General features: G+C 44.1%; 1 protein-coding gene across 10 annotated transcripts in view; it reads right to left on the bottom strand.

Moving 5' to 3' along the window:
* NEO1 (neogenin 1) overlaps positions 1–20,332 on the bottom strand; it is a 168,859-nt gene that overhangs the window by 45,485 nt on the left and 103,042 nt on the right. For 6 of the 10 annotated variants that reach the window (XM_032953170.2, XM_032953166.2, XM_032953169.2 and 3 more), the window contains exons 8-11: positions 13,463–13,709; positions 7,327–7,481; positions 4,826–4,980; positions 1,521–1,659 (exon numbers count right to left, since the gene is read on the bottom strand). In XM_032953170.2, the coding sequence (XP_032809061.2) occupies positions 1,521–1,659; positions 4,826–4,980; positions 7,327–7,481; positions 13,463–13,709 (696 nt within the window). The remainder of the gene's footprint in view (positions 1–1,520; positions 1,660–4,825; positions 4,981–7,326; positions 7,482–13,462; positions 13,710–20,332) is intronic. The other 4 variants (XM_032953171.2, XM_032953173.2, XM_032953175.2 and 1 more) reach the window with 1 other exon arrangement.

The raw sequence follows: 20,332 nt of genomic DNA, 5'->3' as shown, positions 1-20,332 counted from the left end.
CGAAGAACCCTCCATTACAACTTGCACACTACTAGATACCATCAGCCTCAGAGACAATAAACTCGCAGCATGCTTTATGGAATTGATTGAGCAAAAATTGCCTAGGCTGCAGAGAGTCAAAATACTTACTGGAATGCCATTATAACCATTAAGGAAATAATTTGGATTGGGATCTAATCAACTTGAATTATTTAGTATTCTACGGGGTTACACGAGGCTGATACGCTCCACTGTTTACAAATTAACTTTTTATTACAAGCTTTCGTTAGGTGAATTTACCGAGGCAGGCTGCAATAAACACGTCTCTTGGTTCCCAGGGAGGTATAAGAGGGAAATCATTCCCTTTCATAAGAAGCATATGTATACAAACAACCCTCCCAACTGCAACCAACTACCTGCCTATGTCTTCAAATTTGTTCTTTAATAGACTGTCATTTCCCAGCTATTCTCATCATGACCATTTTCAACAGACACCTCTTACTATTGATTTAATGTATGATTATATTGTTAGGAACGAAGTTGTAAACTGAGTGTACCAGCCTGCAATAGATTAATGTGTCCGTCCGTCCCCTTTCAATACTTTAACGAAGTGAAATCTCGTGCTGTTGGGTGTAAAATCAGCAATAGACAGCGCAGAGACTTGTCCTACCAGCCCACCCTGCAGGGACCTGTTCGGATAAATTGTGGTATAATCACCTGCCAGACCAGATTTTTGTTCATGCTTATCCCTCAATTTCTTGAGGCATTCTCAGTTTCTGCCACATGCAAAATCAAGTTTTTTTTTTTTTAAATAAAGAAGATATGTTTGTTCAACAGAGTGTGCCATGGTATTCATCTCCATTGGTGTTTTTTTTTTTTTTATCAGAGACCCTCAGGTCAGTCTCAAAAAAAAATTCAGCAGGGTTCTGTTTAGGATTCTTTGCAACTTATTTTGAAAAAGTAATTCCCAGCCTGCTACAGCTTTGAGTGTGGATTACTACGTGCGCCCAACTCACAATCAGAAGTCCCAATTGCAATAAAACTCAGTCCATCACCCGCCCAAGTGAATCACTTCATGGGAAAGCAACAGTGATTGTCTCACAGATAGACTGGTCCTGCTTTAAAATGTCCTACTCTAGCTCAGATTGGTTATGGACATGAATGCCCCCCCTACCAATGCCCAATACTCATTTGAGGAATGTGGCGCTGAAGCTCCCTTCATACGCTGGCCTTGCTCTATGCCCTCTCCACGTCATGGGCCCATCGGCCACGCCTAAATGGGATCCTCAATTGATCCGTCCACGATACGGTACTAGGTGGCAGATGTAACGCGAGGTAAGAAATTAAATTGTGTGTGAAGGAATGAATCAATGAACTTGTGGATTTCTTAATTTGTGAACGAATGGGTGCAGGCATTTGCCGAGCTGGTACAGCGCGAGTGAATAGATAATTTATTGTGAATTAACAAACGAACGAACGAACGAACGGACGGACGGATTGCACAGGCGCTGCCGAGTGGGCAGAGAGGCTGGCAGGCATACCGTCGGAGTAGGTCCGTGCCACCACGTCCTCGGTGGAGGCGCCCGGGCCGTGCCGGTTGACAGCGACCACGCGGAAGCCGTACTCCGTGTGCTTCTTGAGGCCGTGCATGCTGTACGACTGGCCGCCCACGTCCACCTCCTGGCAGGTGGCGGTGCGGGCGGTAGCGGAGAGTCACAACGCCGCCAGGCACTGGTGCCAAGTTAAACTATTGCCGAGCGCTGCCGGATGGCCCGGAATGCTGCAGAAGAAGCGGTGGCTTCGCCAGTGCTAGTATTTATCAAGCCTAAAAAGCCGTGGGTTTAATCTACTTTGCATTTTGTATTTATTCGTTCAGCAATGAGCAAGAAGTCCCACTTGATATTGAAAGCTTCTCTATAAAAGAGCGATTAAACAGAATCAGCTTCACAGAGAGATTTCCTATTTATTGACAGTCATCTACTAATTCATTAACAACATGCGCGATCATGTTTGTGACCTCTTGCTGTCTCGTCTTTCTTTCCCTGCTGCTTTTATCGCTGTCGTTCTAAGGTACTGCACGCTCTGGATTTCATCTCTTGATTCCCCGATATGATTTACGCGCCTGGCCGATTCCTTCCATCACTTGTCATCTCCTATCATCTGCGTCCCTTCCTCCAGCGCTCACTGTCGCTGGCTGCTAAACGTTATGAGAAATGGGCAAAAGCGCAGCAGTTTCATTTCATTCAGCCAAACTTAAACAAAGCCCCAGGACCATGGGTAATTGGTGGAATGAGGCTCGCTGTTCAATATATTTCAAATTAAAACAACGCCACTGTTAAATTTTGATTTAAAGCTTTCGTGACTGCAGGGATTCATATTCTTGGTTCTTTCGGTAAAGTTACATAGAAGGGAAACAATAAAATAATAAAAATATGAAACAATATTTTTATATTTTTATAAAACAATATTTTTCAAAAACAATATTTTTTTTTATTTTTATTATTTTATTGTTTCCCTTCTACGTGACTGTACCGAGAGAACCAAGAATATGAACGCCACTGTTGCTTATAAATATTATATATATTTGTAAATGCTACTCCCGCTTTTTTATTGAAATTATGCCGTCACAACGAATGAAAACAATAATAAATAAAGCACTAATTCCAACACGTATTTTAGCAGTGTGCACCTGGGGAGGAAAACAAATGCTTAATCGTGTGCCTTATTAATGCACATCAGTTAAAATAGATTACTTGGCCAGGTTGTAGCCACAGAAGAGGTTAATGCATTGGCTTGGACAGTGCTGACAACGCTGTGGAAGGTCAGAGCACAGAGAGTCAGCAAGGGCAGGTTCAATTTATTTGGACCCCGATTTGATGGCTCTGTGTTTTAAGGTAAGTCAATCTGGGCTGGTCTGGGAAGTTTATCGGAAGGGAGGGAACATCCCTTAGAGCTACAAGGGAGATTGATAAATGAGCTGACAGCCATGTCTGCCTTCGTGATGAAAGAGAAGGAATTTGCTGAAAATCTTGTTAACCTTCATGCCGCCTATCAATAAAAGGGACCAAATTGTTTTTTTTTGTTCAATTCCCAAATGCACCCGAATGAGAAAAAAAACACCCAACAACCACATACACACTGCGCCTACGCAGCATTCGCACCCACACTGTCGGTTGCCAACAAAAGCCGCCTTCGCGATCTTTGACACCCGCAATGCATCGTCACGTTTCCAAACCTAACGATCTCACCATCATCGTTCCGCGCGCGAGCGCGCGCTCCGCGTAATTTTATAAGTTGGGCGGTGACCGGAGATTAACGAGCGGAACTGGCTCCGTTTGATGCCTTCGAATATCAACAGTGTCCGAGCCAGACGGGGTGACGGGTCGATGACGCTTACGCGACACCACAGAGACGCTGTCGCACACCTCGCAGGAGGTTGAACCTCAGCGTCTTTAGACTGAGCACCAAGCGGATAGAGTAAGCACTCGTCGATGGGGCTGTTAATCACACGCCGGCAGATCAGGGGCGGGGGCGCAGGGGGGAGGGGAGCGGGGGCGGCGTGGGGGAGGGAAGGTCTTCGGGGAGGCAGTGACCCCATCTTCCGAGGGGAGCATGCGCTTACGGCAGCAGATCTCAAATTTGGCTCCACGTCAGGGCGGTTGTGAAGCTGTTTGCCGGACCATTGGGCGGAGTTGGCATTATCTGCTTAGCGACCTCCTGCTCCCACCCAGCGCGCTCCCCGTGTCAACACCACCTCCCATCCAAATGATGTCGCCACCTGGGATCTCAAATAAAGCTTACGGGGGCCGTGTTGGAAGTGGTGTAACAGGCATAGGGGTTGCATACCGGGATCCGTCCTGGTGACGACGACGTAACGTCGAGGCGCTGGAGGTCACTTCTCTCAACAACAACAAATCCCATCTCGGCCAAAGGCGACACTAAACGCTAAAGTGCAATGGACAGGCATTTGAGTCTTAATGTTCTCCCAGCCTTATTAATGAATGGCGATTGATGTTCTTTCATAAGTGACTGATGATAGATGAGGATGCTTGATGAAGCTAACCCGCTACACTTGTGCAGTCGCACACAGAATCCTACGCTCATGTGGAAGAATCGCTAAATAGAAAGCAATGACGTCGCGTCCGAGAAAATGAAATATGGTAAGGCTGTTATTGAGATAACCCGTTTCATTTCCATGTAGTGTCCAACTGAATAGAAAACGTTTAATAAAGTTGATGATTACTAGGGATTTCCAATGGTTGTGAGTGTAGCGAGAGTGAAATCTATTAGTGGGGGGCATAACAACCGCCAGACCCAACTGCATGTGCCTACAAATCCAGCAGAACATCATTGACTCTGGTCCAGTGTGTCGTTAATGAGAGATCCATGGATCGCTTTCACGCAGAAAGAGACTTTGCGCATTGCAGTCTTTGATTTAACATCACATTATCGTACATTGCAAATGTCTTCAAAAGGGGGGGAATTATATTGCCGTAATTGATGACGCTGCTTAATTGCATCATTATCGTCGTCATTATGAATTAATGTTAGGAATAATAATTTAGCAATTTGTTAGCAATGTTGTATTAAAGGTTGACCAACTGGCCTTACGCTGCACTCATGAACTGGGGTTGCCTGAGCAGTGGGTGGGGGTTGGTGTAGGAATGGGCGTGGCCTGTCAGCAGTGGGCAGGGCCAATGTGAGAAAGTGTGAGGCCACTCTCCTATTGGTGGGGCTAGTGAATGAGTTGGCGTGTCCATGTACAATGGAGGGTAGGGGGGCTATCAGCTTGCCACGTGTCCTGGTGGAGCCTGCCAGTAATGCGGTCCTAGCTTGATGCTCTCACCTGCTCCCCATCCACACCCGGGCTCCGCTCCATGTAGTAAAGGCGGTAGTTGAGGATCGGGCCATTGCCTGAGATGGGCATGTCCCAGCTCAGAGTGATGGAGGTAGCAGAGGTGACTTCGGCTTCCAGATTCATAGCCGGCCCCGGCACTTGCACTGGTTTAACAAAATCAAATAAAACAGGAAGCGCAAACAGCAAGATTCATCTTTCTGAATTATAAAATGAATCGCAAAATCCCCCAAAAGATTCTGCTTGCAGTGTCAAAAATGTTATTTTTTTACTTTTGTATTGTATATATATAAACAAGTCCTTGTGATGTTATGCACAGTTGCATAAGTAAGTTTCATTTTTTTTTGTGATGTGTTTTCCAATGCAAAAATATCACAGGAATCATTAACTATAACAACAAACAAACATAAATGCATACATATTTCGGGTAAATAGCGTATAAAGTTCATAAACATCGATTCTTGAATGATGATATACACTATTTAGGAAATGCTCTGGAAAGCTGCTCTGGAGAGTATATGGCCTAATCTTCCATTTTTGACCGGCCATTTTCGAATATTTATTATTATTTATTTACGTGGGTAAGACATATTCAGCCATTATGGTGGTTTTAACAAGAATGACCCGCCGGAAATAGGTGCGAGCACCAACATTTAACCCCAACACACGCGTCCTTCTCATAGACTAATTGTGGCGGTGACACCATGTACACTACTGGTGGGCAGGAAAGGGTGGCAGATTTCAGAAACCTAATCGGGGCACACTTACATAAAAACGGCTTCAAACTCCATCCCCACAGCAATATCAAATATTAGCAGGATTTTGGAAACACAATTTATTATTCCCACTGAGCATAAAATAGGAGCATGATCCATAAACTGATTTTTTTTTTGGTGTGGTAAGGGAGGTCAATTAAACAGGTATAGGAGGAGCGACAGATTTGATGATAGCATATTCTGTAGGCTGTTCCCACATGTGCTAGGGAATCCAGTTTGCCAAGGACAGGCAATTTGAACAGTGGGTCTTCTTGCCACCTTATCAGCTGAGATAATCAGCCAATTTTCTCCCTCCCCTTCTCACTTAGCAAGATAATCGGATTGTACCCTGCTTCTGCTTATTAAAATACTATTTCAACACTAGGTACCTTTAATTTAAACTCTGAAGATGGCCAATGTTGGATACCACTGAAAACCCATTTCAGAGAATCTCATTTCACAGTTTTAGAATTGGCATTGCCTGTCAAGATTCATCCATCAACCGCGGACACATTGGCCTGGAACACGTGCAAATGAAACACATCCAGCGAGCATGGCATTAGGGTCTCCAGGAGGAAAGACTGTGAGCTAGTTTGTGCGTAAATTACAGCATAATCATAGCAGCAGCAATGGCACCAATAATTCAGGTTAGTGTACCCAAAGTTCATTTCTATATCAATTTTTTTCCTATTTTTCACTGCCTGCAAACAGAGGGAGGCGATTTTCAAAGTAGTGTAGATTATAATAATCCATTATGTTTTCCAATGCAATCGTGTAAGAGAAATAACAGTCCACTGCTGGGTAAAAGCGTCTGAAAACTGTGTCTGTTTTAGGGGTTGTTTGACCATACTTAACCAAACTGGTCATTGTGGGTGGAATAAGGGGGCACACGCCCTGGAATGGTTCAGATGTTGCTAACCACTGATGTTAGCCATGGACGAAAATCGGACTCGGGTCGCCGGGTTCATAGGGCAGTGTGCTAACCATTGTGCCACCGCTCTCTCCATCCCATTAGTTGTAATTGTTTTTATAAAAATGTGACCCATTACCTTCAAGGACTTTTAGAGAAGACAGTAACAAATCGGGATTCTATAATGATCGACACAACGTGCATGTACCACCATGCACAGTTGCTGGACAAGTGCTCCAACTTGTAAATTATCTTTCTGGGCCAAGCAAAACACATTTAACATGGACCAAATTAACATAACCGTTAAGAGACTGGATAGACATCAGTGCTACAGCAAAAGCCAAAACAACTCGGAAAAATAAGTCAGGAACATTTCCTTTTGACAGAAAAAATACGGGAGTGTGCAAAAGCACTTCTCAGCGCAGAGAGATAGTCACCGTATTTACATAACGTGCGGGACGGCACCTTTAAAATCCAGTGCGACAACAATAAAACTAGAGATTTCAAGAGAGTTCACAAATGCACAGATCTGACATTAACAGCTTTCATTTGCGGATACTGCGTAGCAAAACTATTTAAACCCCGCAAGGTTAAAATCACTTAAATATATGGCTGTTGAGCTCTTTACGGGTCGTGCTTGCTGCTGAACACTTGCTCACAGAAGAAGAAGAAGAAGAGGAAGAAGAAGAAGAAGAAGAAAACTAGTTCACACGTCAAGGTCGGTGGTAACGGCAGAGGTGGGAAGCTGTTTCTTGTTTGGGTCGCGTCTCATCGAGCACCCCTCTCTCCGTCAAACGAGCGGATCGGCCGCTCGCCGTGGGACCGACCTTCAGCCTGCGTGGCCACCCTGATCGGCTGGGAGCTCTCTCCCAGGCCGTGCCTGTTGAGGGCCATGACGCGGAAGGAATACTCCGCCTCAGGGTGGAGGTCGACGACGGTGACCTGCAGGTCCCCTGGCTTGGTGGTGTTCACCGCTCGTTCCCTAGGGAGAGAGGTCACGACCCCGGTCATTGGCGCTGTTACCAGTTGGTTGCCACGCGGGACCGTATGCAGGAGGGACTCCTTGGGCGGGATTTGGCACAACTTCGGTCGGGCACTTTAATGAAGTCAGCCGAGGTTCAATTTGCACCTGTTGGATTTCTTTAAAAAAAAGGTGTGAACAGATGTGCACCATGCTACGTGTACACGATTTGGCAGAACCAAAGGTAGGCAAAAACCTGAGGTTACATTTTTTTTATAATAATCATTGTTAAAAGTTTGAGTAAAGTGCAAATAGATTTTAAAAATATACTTCGTTCTTACTTAAGATCAATGCATTTTGATTTGTGTATTTCCAGTCACGTGGCACAGTAGGAGAGCGAGCAGCTCGTAGTTGTAAGTTTGTAATATCAAATCCTGGTTGGCAGTTTACCCAGCCCATCATCCCTCTGGGGTCACTTATATGAGCGCCACGGTGTGTGAAAGTCAACAGTGATTATCCTATGCATGCACACACCCGCGACATAGTAATGTGGAATGTCCACCATGAGCACCCGCTCAATGCCTATTTGAGCAGAAATCACTTTCACTTGATTTGGGAGACCGCTTGTTGTAAATCACGATTAAAGTAAAAACTCACATGAGAGGTGTTTGTATATAAAGAGCAATGTTGAGCACTTGCAGGAATTTTTTTTATGGACAAGTCTGACACACAGGATGCACTGCACTGATCTGACAGATAACCGAATGCATGCATCATTGCACAAAATGACAACAATAGGACAATTGTAACAGATTGGGGAGGAAAACAAATATATATAAAAGCAATGTTGTACCGAAAAGAAATAACGTCTTGAAAGACACAACACATTCGAGCATATCAGCATTTGCATTATACAATGACCACCGCGCAAGGCATGCAAACATTTGCAATGATCGTTGGAAAGGAAAAATCCATGAACGCATTTGCACAGCATAATTTGATACCTCGTGGAAGCAACTGCGGTAATAAGACAAGCATAACAACTTCACATTCAACAAAATCCGAGCGCACAATGGCAGGAAGGCAATCCTTTCTTATAACAAAGCAGAATTTACATATGTTTTTTACCCCGTAATTTTGTCAGCTAAAAAATAATGTCCAACATTTCAATGCCAGAGGCCATTTCATGACCTTTTGAATGTTGTTCCTGCGCAATTCTACCATGCAATTGGACACGTGGTCTCAAAGAGCGAATTTGCACGTGAAAACCAAGCAAGATTACGATGAGCATGTGCACGCACCCATGGAAAAAAAGCTCAATGAAAGCCACTATTATCCTCGTAACTATTGCTGGAGGTGAAAGGTCTGGCTGGCCACCATGATGAAGGTATGTAATAGCTTTCTCTTCCACTCATCAGAAGAGTGGCTAATGTTAAGTCGGCTGTAAACTACACGGAGACCGTTTGCGCATACATATCTGCTTGGACTGGGTATTCTGTAAAGCTGAATGACAAGCATAATGGTCTACCGTGACCATGAGCAGTGGTATCAATAAATATACCACAACTCATGCGATATAGTGTTTCTTTTGCTAACCCACTAAGTCTAAATATTCAACGAAGATTGGTTTTGTATTGAAAGTACACTGCTTTAAATTTAGTTGTGAAAATATAATGGCTTCTACGCAGTTGCAGACCACAATTTGATCACTTTGTAGGTAATATTTAACATGCAGTGAGTATTACAAACCACTTAAGTGTTCTAGTAAGAGTAAAACATAACTTTTAAACTCTGCAAAAAATGCTAAGGTAAGAATAAAATCTATTTGCAAATCTCATTTTAAATTGCATAACTAGAAAATGGAAAAGTGATTTAAATTGTATTTCCCAAAAGCACTAACAAGTCCCTGGGATATAATTTCAAAACTAATTACATTTATTTCACATACTTGGTTTAAAAATTAACGAGCTTCAAAATAATTTAAATGCAAATGTAATGCATTTTCCATGAACACTAGTTGAAAGTTAGCAAGATATTTTTTTAATACGTACACCAATGATTGATTACACTATGTAACACAATTTTTGTTTCTGGGTACTAAGTGTTATTGCTTATGCCTAAAAAGTATGGAAAATAGCGATTATTCCCCACAAACGTTGCCTTTGTGACCAGGACTTTATCTGAACGAAAGACACAAATGCACACGTTTTCTCATTGAAAATAGGTACATTTTAAAATATCACTATCATCAGGTATGACAGAATGAGAAAACAAGTGGAGTGGGAAGCACGTGGGAAGCGAGTAGAAAGCGAGTGGGAAGCAAGTGGGAAGCAAGTGGGAAGCGAGTGGGAAGCAAGTGCGAAGCAAGTGGGAAGCAAGTGGGAAGCGAGTGGGAAGCGAGTGGGAAGCAAGTGGGAAGCAAGTGGGAAGTGAGTGGGAAGCACGTGGGAAGTGAGTGGGAAGCGAGTGGGAAGCGAGTGGGAAGCGAGTGGAAGCAAGTGGGAAGCAAGTGGGAAGCGAGTGGGAAGCGAGTGAGAAGCGAGTGGAAGCGAGTGGGAAGCGAGTGGGAAGCGAGTGGGAAGCGAGTGGAAACGAGTGGAAGCAAGAGGGAAGCGAGTGGGAAGCGAGTGGGAAGCGAGTGGAAGCAAGAAGGAAGTGAGTGGAGCGAGTGGGAATCGAGTGGGAAGCGCGTGGGAAGCGAGTGGAAGCAAGTGGGAAGCGAGTGGGAAGCGAGTGGGAAGCACATGGGAAGCAAGTGGGAAGCGAGTGGAAGTGAGTGGAAGCGAGTGGGAAGCACATGGGAAGCAAGTGGGAAGCGAGTGGAAGTGAGTGGAAGCGAGTGGGAAGCGAGTGGGAAGCGAGTTGAAGCGAGTGGAAAGCGAGTGGGAAGCGAGTGTAAGCAAGTGGGAAGCAAGTTGAAGCAATTTGAAGCAAGTGGGAGCGAGTGGAAGCTTCCCACTTGCTTTCGGCATGCTTCCCACTTCACTTGTTTTATAATTCATTCATACCTGATGATGGTTGCTTGTGTTGCAATTGAAACGTCGTATTCTATTACTATTTTTAATTATTTTTCTACGTGACTTTACCAAAAGAACCAAAGAGTAATTGCTGCAGTCATCAAAGCTTCAAATAAAGTTTTATGTACATCTCTATAACTGGTTATTTTTGACAAGGACATAATCATCATAAGCCACGATCAAGCCACTGCTGGATGACCAATGGCAACTATGCAATACCACTGTATATGTTACACGTATGTTCCGAACAGATGTCACTGGTGGACTGACCGACTCACAATCCGAAGGCTGTGCTCACATTCTGTTTGAGGAACGACTCGGCATATTATTCATTCTTTTTCGTCAAAAGAAAATCAGTACCACTTTGTGGAAATCCACAGTCATTCCGCCATTAAGATACTGTCCCTCCCTGCCCCCCCCCCCACCAAAGGAATGTGGAGTTTCCATCACTGGTTCAGGATCACCAATAGAGGTATGCACCAGCGAGTATTTGTTTGAGGGGCACACTTTGTGACTCATTTGTACGAAAAATGCATCACATTAAAATTAGCAATGCAAAACATGCTTACTCAAAGTCTTTTGCAGGAGAACCTCAGCATTAGTTCTCTAGCCCATGAGAGTAATGGGGAAATCCAAAATCCACGATACATTAACAATTTAACTGCATGTATTGTGCGTAGGTTTATACTCTACAGAACCAGCAGGAAGTGGCAGCGATCTCACAAATTGCCCATACCTTTGAGGTGGCATTAAACTTTGAACTCTTCCACAGAGGGACATTAAAATGGCTTTAAAAAAAGAGGCAATGAATTGGAAAGTTGTGGGTTGAAGATAAATATATATTTTATAAAATCACATTCAACAAATGCATCAGTGCTACCAAAGTTATGGTGGTTGCAAAAAGATAATAATTGAAGATGACTGATAATTGAAGATGATTTGGTGAACGTTTTTACTTGATTTGGCTGTGCTTGCCATTGGCGACACACCGCAGTGCAAGACGGAGAGAACCTGTGCACTTGCCTTCACGGCTGAACTGGGCTCTCTACAGGACAGGGAAGAGGCGTTGATTGACTAAGACATTGGATGTGCTCCACTGAGGCTTCAGTGTACGTATTCTCTGCTGGGCACGTGTCAATCTGCCATTGTAATCACGTCAAGTCAAAGTGTTCCCCGTGCTTCAAGAGCACAGGGGTGGGCGCGATTCTCTCTCGGCAGGCCTGTGTCAGCGGAAGGGAATGTTTACTTGCTCAGGTGAGAGACAATCTATCCTATGGCGTTGGCCGGTCAAAGGCTGTTGCATCAAACGCTGGTAGAATAATTGTCACTTAAAACTCACTAAGTGGAAGAACTAGCATAAGGGGATGGTTCCCTCAAAAGCGACAGGGCCATTGTGAAAAGATGAGCGCTTTTTTTAGAATCAACATGAGCTGGCTGATATAATTTTTCACATGATAAGCCACTTAATTTGTTGCCAGGTCGTTTCTAAAAAAGACCTACATATAGTTCAGTGGGCCTTACCTGGTATAATACAAATATTTAAGTTTTCGTAGTTATGTTTTTATTATGCTTGTGTACCCAGGAAGGCCTCACTGAGTCTCACGACTCTTTTTCAGGAGGGTCCTGCCAGGTTCTCGCAGTAGTGGGTGATGATTGCTGAGTAATTTGTGGGTAATTTCTCAAATTTGGCAAATGTGGACCATTTTAAAGATTCACCTGTACTACGATTAATTCCTGGAGTAGTGCATTCTGGGCAAACACATGCATTATTCAAATTCCCACATACATGATAACACTCAAGCTGACAAGCAAGTATAATTCGACATTGAACCAATTAAGGTTTTATGTGTGCCCAATCAAACCAACATTAGTGCTGGTAATTAGTTACATTTAATTAGTTACATTTAATTAGTTTTAAATCAATTATAATGATGATCTAAGCACAATGTGAATTATATGTAGTTGCTGAATTTAACCAAAATTCTCAGAACAATGAACACCACTTACTCCAATAAGTGCTATGTGCATTGTCACTTGTAGGACCGCAATATCACTTGTCACCAAATTATAATTAAATGTTGATTGCATTTTATCCAGGTGATGTTACAAAGAAGTATATTGCTCTCGCGCTGCTCTTTAGTAACACTTTTTCAATGCAATTTATGAAGGCAACATTTTAACTTATAGCAGATGATCTTAATTAACGGATCAGCTCATCCTAGGTACTCAAAGTGGATTGAAAAACAATGCATAGGGATGATGAATATTCCCGATCTAAACATGTCTACCTTCTACCCTGCCTATCTGGTCTGGTCGAGCGTACACCTACCGACCAATCAGAATGTTTCCAGTAGGAATCCTGGTCAGAGGAATACCTCAGCTCATCGTGCCTCGTTGGGGTCAATAACACAATCACCAACTTCGTGGAAAATCAACAGTGGTTGTGCTGTGAATAAAAACTGGTTCTAGCGTGAGAAAATTGATTTTCTACCGCGAGCTCAGGGATACCAATAGAAGTAAACACTCTCCAATGCTCGGTTAAATATTGGGACAGTTTGACTTTGATTTAGCTCATACATCGGTGAGGAGGGACTTGCAGGTCAGCTATTCATAAACAGCCCATGACATTTTTTCCTCACTATTAATTATCAGTTGATGCTTTAAGACAGATGACAAACCTATTAATGATCTACCACAAGCAGCACATGAATGCCATCATATTCCACGAACCCCACATCTGAATTGGGATAATCTAAAAATAACATATCGGGCCACTCAAATCACGTGCACTGGTCTCTGGCATCTGGTGTCATGGGCACACTACTGTGCCAAATCCAATCCTGGGAAAAACCACCGCCGACTAGCGCCCCGCGCCGCGTGACAATTCACGGTGACCGACAAAAACCATTCCAGCCCTCGTCGTCCAACGGGTTGGCGGGAGGGGGGCACCCACCGCCCCCCCCCCTTTCCCCATCATGCGCTGACCTGTTGGCCTTCTCCTTGGCGTAGAAGACGGTGTAGCCCAGGATGTCTCCCTGCGGGTCGGCGGGCGCTCGCCACATGAGCTTGACGAAGCGCGTTGACACCAGGGCGGCCACGACGTCGCGGGGCGCCGAGGGCAGAGGGGCCTCCCCGCCGCTCGCTGTGCGGTGGCGGTCGTTCGCGGCGGCGGCACCGGTCACAGACGGGGGGTGGGACGACGGGTTGGGAGACACGGAGTGGCCGATGTCGTCTGGCGACGTTGGGGGGGGGCGGCGGGGGGTGGGGGGTGGGGGGGGGGCGGCGCGCGCGCGCGTCGGGACGGTGACGCGACCACGGCGGTGTGGCACCGTGAGTGGGCGGCGGTGGGGGAGGTGAGCAGGAGGGGTGGGGTGCGAGTTGAGGGGATGAAGAGGTGGTGGGGGGGGGTGTGGGGGGGGGTGGGGGTGTGGATGGGGTGAAGAAAACAAACAAACAAAAAACAAAACACACAAACGAAAAAGTATGAAGAACAAAACAATAAAAATAAAACTGTAAAACACGATGACGAGATAAAAGTGAGATGTTTGCCTGTTGAACCTCTTTCGCCGCACCGTACGTAGCCAGCCGTGCTTAGTCGGAGGCGATTGGGGGGGGCGGGCAAACAAAGATGAAGACCGATGGTAAATGTGGCAGTAACGGAATTACAGCACAGGCCTTGAAGTCCAATGGGGCACAACATCTAAAGCATCGGCGTAATTTGGCGTTTGGATCCAAAGGTGATTTAACACTGCACGTTGGCATGAATTATGAAGGAGCCCGTTTTTACAACGCATTGGAAAAACCAACGTTATGGATGTAATTCCGTCACCATGGATTTGACAGCGTACAAAAAAAGCGGAATAAACTCATAAAATGATTACCAATAAAATGACAACATAGAATGAATGCATTGATGATCTGAAGATATGCCTATACAAAACGATGTTCATATCAACACAAAACTGTTACACTGCACAGGATATTGTTACTTGGTAGCAAAACATCATGTTGCCACCCTCCCTCCTGAAACACAATTAATCAAATATGCATTCTGGTTAGAATAATTTAAACAAACGCATTTGCATTTCCAGAAAACGGCTGGAAACTCCAATCAGGGACACGACCGACCGCAAGTCACCAGCTCGGGTTACGGCATCAGATTTTTGCTGGCGAATGTCTCTCCAAAGGGCTTTACATCAATGCGGGCTCCAGGAAAGCAGACTTCCAGCCGGTCTCAGCTGCTAAGGGTTGGGACCAATTTACATATTTGTACAAAACCTTGTTACAGTGTCCCTCCGTGCTGCACCGCATGGCATGGGCCAGGGGTCTCATAAACAGGACTTATTGGGCTGTACCACTGACTAAAAAAACAACACGGGGCACTAAACAAACTGCCAGGATACGGCTCGATTGAAAAACTTACATATATATAAAGGTCCAACTAAGTGCCTCTGCAAGCATATGCCATGGTGGGACTCAAGTGAATGGTTAATAAAGATGGGCATGACATACAGTGAGGGAAAAAGTATTTGATCCCCTGCTGATTTTGTACGTTTGCCCACTGACAAAAAAATTATCAGTCTATAATTTTAATGGTAGGTTAATTTGAACAGTGAGAGACAGAATAACAACAAAAAAAATCCAGAAAAACGCATGTCAAAAATGTAATAAATTGATTTGCAGTTTAATGAGGGAAATAAGTATTTGACCCCCTCTCAATCAGAAAGATTTCTGGCTCCCAGGTATCTTTAATACAGGTAACGAGCTGAGATTAGGAGCACACTCTTAAAGGGAGTGCTCCTAATCTCAGCTTATTACCTGTATAAAAAACACCTGTCCACAGAAGCAATTAATCAATCAGATTCCAAACTCTCCACAATGGCAAAGACCAAAGAGCTCTCCAAGGATGTCAGGGACAAGATTGTAGACCTACACAAGGCTGGAATGGGCTACAAGACCATTGCCAAGCAGCTTGGTAAGAAGGTGACAACAGTTGGTGCGATTATTCGCAAATGGAAGAGACACAAAAGAACTGTCAATCTACCTCGGCCTGGGGCTCAATGCAAGATCTCACCACATGGAGTTGCAATGATCATGAGAACGGTGAGGAATCAGCCCAGAACTGCACGGGAGGATCTTGTCAATGATCTCAAGGCACCTGGGACCATAGTCACCAAGAAAACAATTAGTAACACACTACGCCGTGAAGGACTGAAATCCTGCAGTGCCCGCAAGGTCCCCCTGCTCAAGAAAGCACATATACATGCCCGTCTGAAGTTTGCCAATGAACATCTGAATGATTCAGAGGACAACTGGGTGAAAGTGTTGTGGTCAGATGAGACCAAAATGGAGCTCTTTGGCATCAACTCAACTCGCCGTGTTTGGAGGAGGAGGAATGCTGCCTCCTATGACCCCAAGAACACCATCCCCACCGTCAAACATTGAGGTGGAAACATTATGCTTTGGGGGTGTTTTTCTGCTAAGGGGACAGGACAACTTCACCGCATCAAATGGACGATGGACGGGGCCATGTACCGTCAAATCTTGGGTGAGAATCTCCTTTCCTCAGCCAGGGCATTGAAAATGGGTCGTGGATGTGTATTCCAGCATGACAATGACCCAAAACACACGGCCAAGGCAACAAAGGAGTGGCTCAAGAAAAAGCACATTAAGGTCCTGGAGTGGCCTAGCCAGTCTCCAGACCTTAATCCCATAGAAAATCTGTGGAGGGAGCTGAAGGTTCGAATTGCCAAACGTCAGCCTCGAAACCTTAATGACTTGGAGAAGATCTGCAAAGAGGAGTGGGACAAAATCCCTCCTGAGATATGTGCAAACTTGGTGGCCAACTACAAAAGAAACGTCTGACCTCTGTGATTGCCAACAAGGGTATTGCCACCAAGTACTAAGTCATGTTTTGCAGAGGGGTCAAATACTTATTTCCCTCATTAAAATGCAAATCAATTTAAAGGACAGTGCATACATTATCAGAGTTGTTTTTTGTTTGCGTTCCGACCGCAGGTATTGTGGTCAATGTAAACATGACTCCTTGTAAAAAAGGTGTCAGTTTTGTTGCCAGATAAAAGGGTAAAAAAACAATGATCAATTTATAACATTTTTGACACGCGTTTTTCTGGATTTTTTTGTTGTTATTCTGTCTCTTACTGTTCAAATAAACCTACCATTAAAATTATAGACTGATCAATTCTTTGTCAGTGGGCAAACGTACAAAATCAGCAGGGGATCAAATACTTTTTTCCCCTCACTGTAGGTCCACCACAGCGCTGTGCGATGCGAGAGAAAGTTCAAACAATCGCCCCCAAGCCTCGGCGCTTTAAATGCGTACACAGCAGATGCTTTACACGTCTGTACGCTTGACCTCGGCGAAAGCGAGGCAGTTTGCTCGTGGACAACGCGGGAAAGGATCAGCACTGCAAACATTGGGGTGAGAGATTGATGCATTTATTAGTCCCAGTCCCATAGGCAGTGCCCTGCCGTGAATAGCGTGAGCACACCAGGACTTTTGAATGTTAAACAAAAAATAAATTGAGCCGTTTGATCATCAGTTATGATTGACTAATTGCTACCTTTTTAACTCGTTCGGTGGTTAACTTTTTAAACAATTGATGACATCTTGAAAGGTAATAACTTTTTGCTTGATACATTTAAATATTTAAACTGGAAAATAACTTGAGATGGAACATCTCGTTTGCAAGGGTGTCCAGGGTATCAACTTACACGTATATAGTGAACATGTAATGAGATGTAAACAAACGCTTGACATCTAAATCAAATCACCAAGGTTTGAAACATGAAGGGGAACGTCATGAATATACCGTCGTGTGTTCAAAGTTAATCAACTAGCAGCGTTTAGTTATTAAGACAATTAATGTAACATCTGCTATGCTCAGTTATACTTGGGTGTGCAATCCACATAAATAAGTTAACATTTACAGCCCTTTATCAATCTACTGCTGGATGAAGGCCTCCCCTTTGTCATGTTCGCCACTGGGTTTTCTTTTTACTTCAACCACGCTGGTCGGTGTGGGTTAGCGAGGGGGTCCTAGAACTGGTTCGCAAAGTGGCGGACAATGTTGGGATAATATTCGGTGCGATGATTTTAGCTTGCAAAAAGACCACGGCGGTTCTGAGAATTAAGCTCCAAATGGTTTTGCCCGTCGTATAATGTGCACGCCAACTCAATATGTGCCTGCAATTGCATTTACCCATGCCTCAGAATCGTTAATAAAATAATATTTTTAAATATATATAGAAATAAAGATGAAACATCATTCTCGGTAATAACAAAAAAACATGGCCGCGCAGACTCACAGTCAAAACAGCAGAGCTGATTTAACGTGCGCCAAAAATACCGTCGGCGTTACCTTTTTTTCTCAAGTTCAAAAGTAATGGATTCTACTGACAGGTGGACAATGACATTTCACAACAAGAACAAGCGCGGGCGGGCATCAGGCTCTTGGTGATGCCTCTTCGCTCAACGGACGAGCACGCCATCTGCACTTTTACTGCCAACTCATCCGCTGTTTGAACAGCACTCCATTGTTCGTGTGTACGGGCACGCGTCCGCCTTGGTTGAACAATTACACGATCAATCTGCGTTTTTCACTTGTATGCCAAAATGTGCCGAGTGACATTTTTACCAAAGGTCGACGCTGTTATCACGACGCAGATTCACCCCCCCCCCACACTAGCCCCCTCGGCCCCCACCACCTTGACGAGGGTCCAAGACGGAGAACGATCGGTAGTTTTTTTTACTTTTGATAAGTGGCCAGAAACAAAGAGAACCAGACTATGGATAGCGACGCCAGAGTTGACAAGCCTCTTTCGTAGGGGTTAGCCGGTATGAGACAGGAAAGACAGAAGCGAGCTCGAAAGCTGAGATGTGTAGATCAAGAGGAGGAGAAACGTTTAGTCCTGCAGGAAGACAGCTGCTTGCAGTATGGATTTCGAATTAAATCTGCAGCATTGGGACACAAGAGCCTACCTACTCTTATGTCTGGTAGAAAAAGAAACCATCATGAGTACCCCCTTTGCAGCAGATAACACGATACGACAATGTTCTGTATTGGGATTTTGCCCACAAAACGCTCACAATCTTGCACAACCACTGGGCAGTTTAATTGTCGTATTTAATATACACAAGTATATACTATCCGTATATTAAAAAATATATATTATTTAAAAGTGCGTGTCAATCCATTGCTGGATGAGTCTCCATACACTGTATGAGTCTTAAGGGACGTGTGATCATACTTCACCACCCTGGTTATTTCAGGCTGGTGAAGAGAAGGCCGAGAATAAATTCAGAGGTCACCCTTCACCGCCCTGGTCGGGAATTTAACTCAGATCGCCGGGCTAAATCGCCATAAGTTTACAAACCTGCTTCGAACACAAACCTGAGGAAAAGGCTCATGACCTTATAAGTGACACCGAAGCATCTTTTCCAAGTCCCAGTTCAACTAGGAAGCAGTAGTCGTAGTAGTAGTCACAAGAAGATGGGTACATTATTAGGGCACAATGTTGCGAGTATGTGGTATCACGATGTTCACCTCCATACCCTGACAGCAGGATTGTTTTTTTTCTAAGTCAATGGCTCCGTAAAAAAAATAAACCCAGCGGCTGTCATTTTGATTTTCACGGCAAAAATCTGCCCACCATTTCAATTATTGTTTCATATGGCCCCAAGTGAATGGAAGCGCATTTAATAACTGGTGCATAATACATGGCGCCAAAAAATGCATACACACAAGAAAACACTGGATACTGATATGATCCATTGATATAAATAATCCAACAATATTCTAGGTCGGTTCAAACAGAGTTCAACGAGCATTCGAGTTACACCATGGAGCTCATAGCCTCGGAAATATGAGATGACTGTGGAATTTTGTTCACCATACACACAAAATTATTGTTGGAGTACCCAAGTTGTATTGTAACAGGTAAAATATAAAGGTGCAGTCCTGTATTTAGTGTCTCCTGCCGCTGCTGGCAGAATCATCTCCACTAGGGGGAGCCCCAGATCACCCCTATATCATTGTATTACATGTATATATGTTACTGTATTATATTTATGTAATCGTCCGATAACCGGATGTTCTTATTTCGAAAATTCCAAAATAAAGTAATGAATTTCAGCATACTACAAACAAGAATATGATTGAAAAGCAGAATTATAATTTAAATGTTCACTATGATACATACGAATGTTATTGACTTGGGCAAGCTATGTCTCGAGAAGGAGTGACAACTGACAACATGAAACGAAGGCACAACCTAGAGTTGGCATGGTAACAGAGAGAGAGAGAGGGCCCACACGCAAAAGGACAAAACGGAATAACAAAGAGAATATAAACAATGGTACAAGTGGAAATGAGGTGTACTGCAGATTAATAGGCTCAAAGACAATAACACACATAGGTCTTCATTCAGCTATAGATTCACGATTATCATCATTTTCAATTTGGTATTGTGAGGACAGGACACATCTCAAGAAGGGATAATAATATAATCATTCCCCTGTCAGGACCACCATGAATGACGGTCGGTGGCCAAGACTACTGACGAATTGGTAGGTAAAGGAAGGAACACGCCAGGTGTTAGTTGGATTGTTGCATCGTAAGACAGGGAGCTTGGTGATGACTTGGGGATGCATTCATTGCAGCAGTGCAACTGCCATTGCCGATGATTATACAAAAACACAGTAATTTGCTTATCCATTTAAGTACAACATTAGCTATCAATATTATCCGACTGAGTGGTGCTATGCCAGAGTTCCCATTTCACAAGTGGAAGGGGCTTTGTTTCAAATCCTAACTCAGTTTCTTCATCCCTTTG

This window comes from Petromyzon marinus, chromosome 13, assembly GCF_048934315.1.
Source record: "Petromyzon marinus isolate PM22_M1 ecotype Great Lakes invasive population chromosome 13, UKy_Petmar_22M1.pri1.0, whole genome shotgun sequence".
Lineage (NCBI taxonomy): Eukaryota > Metazoa > Chordata > Hyperoartia > Petromyzontiformes > Petromyzontidae > Petromyzon > Petromyzon marinus.
This window is presented reverse-complemented; position numbering and strand designations above follow the sequence as displayed.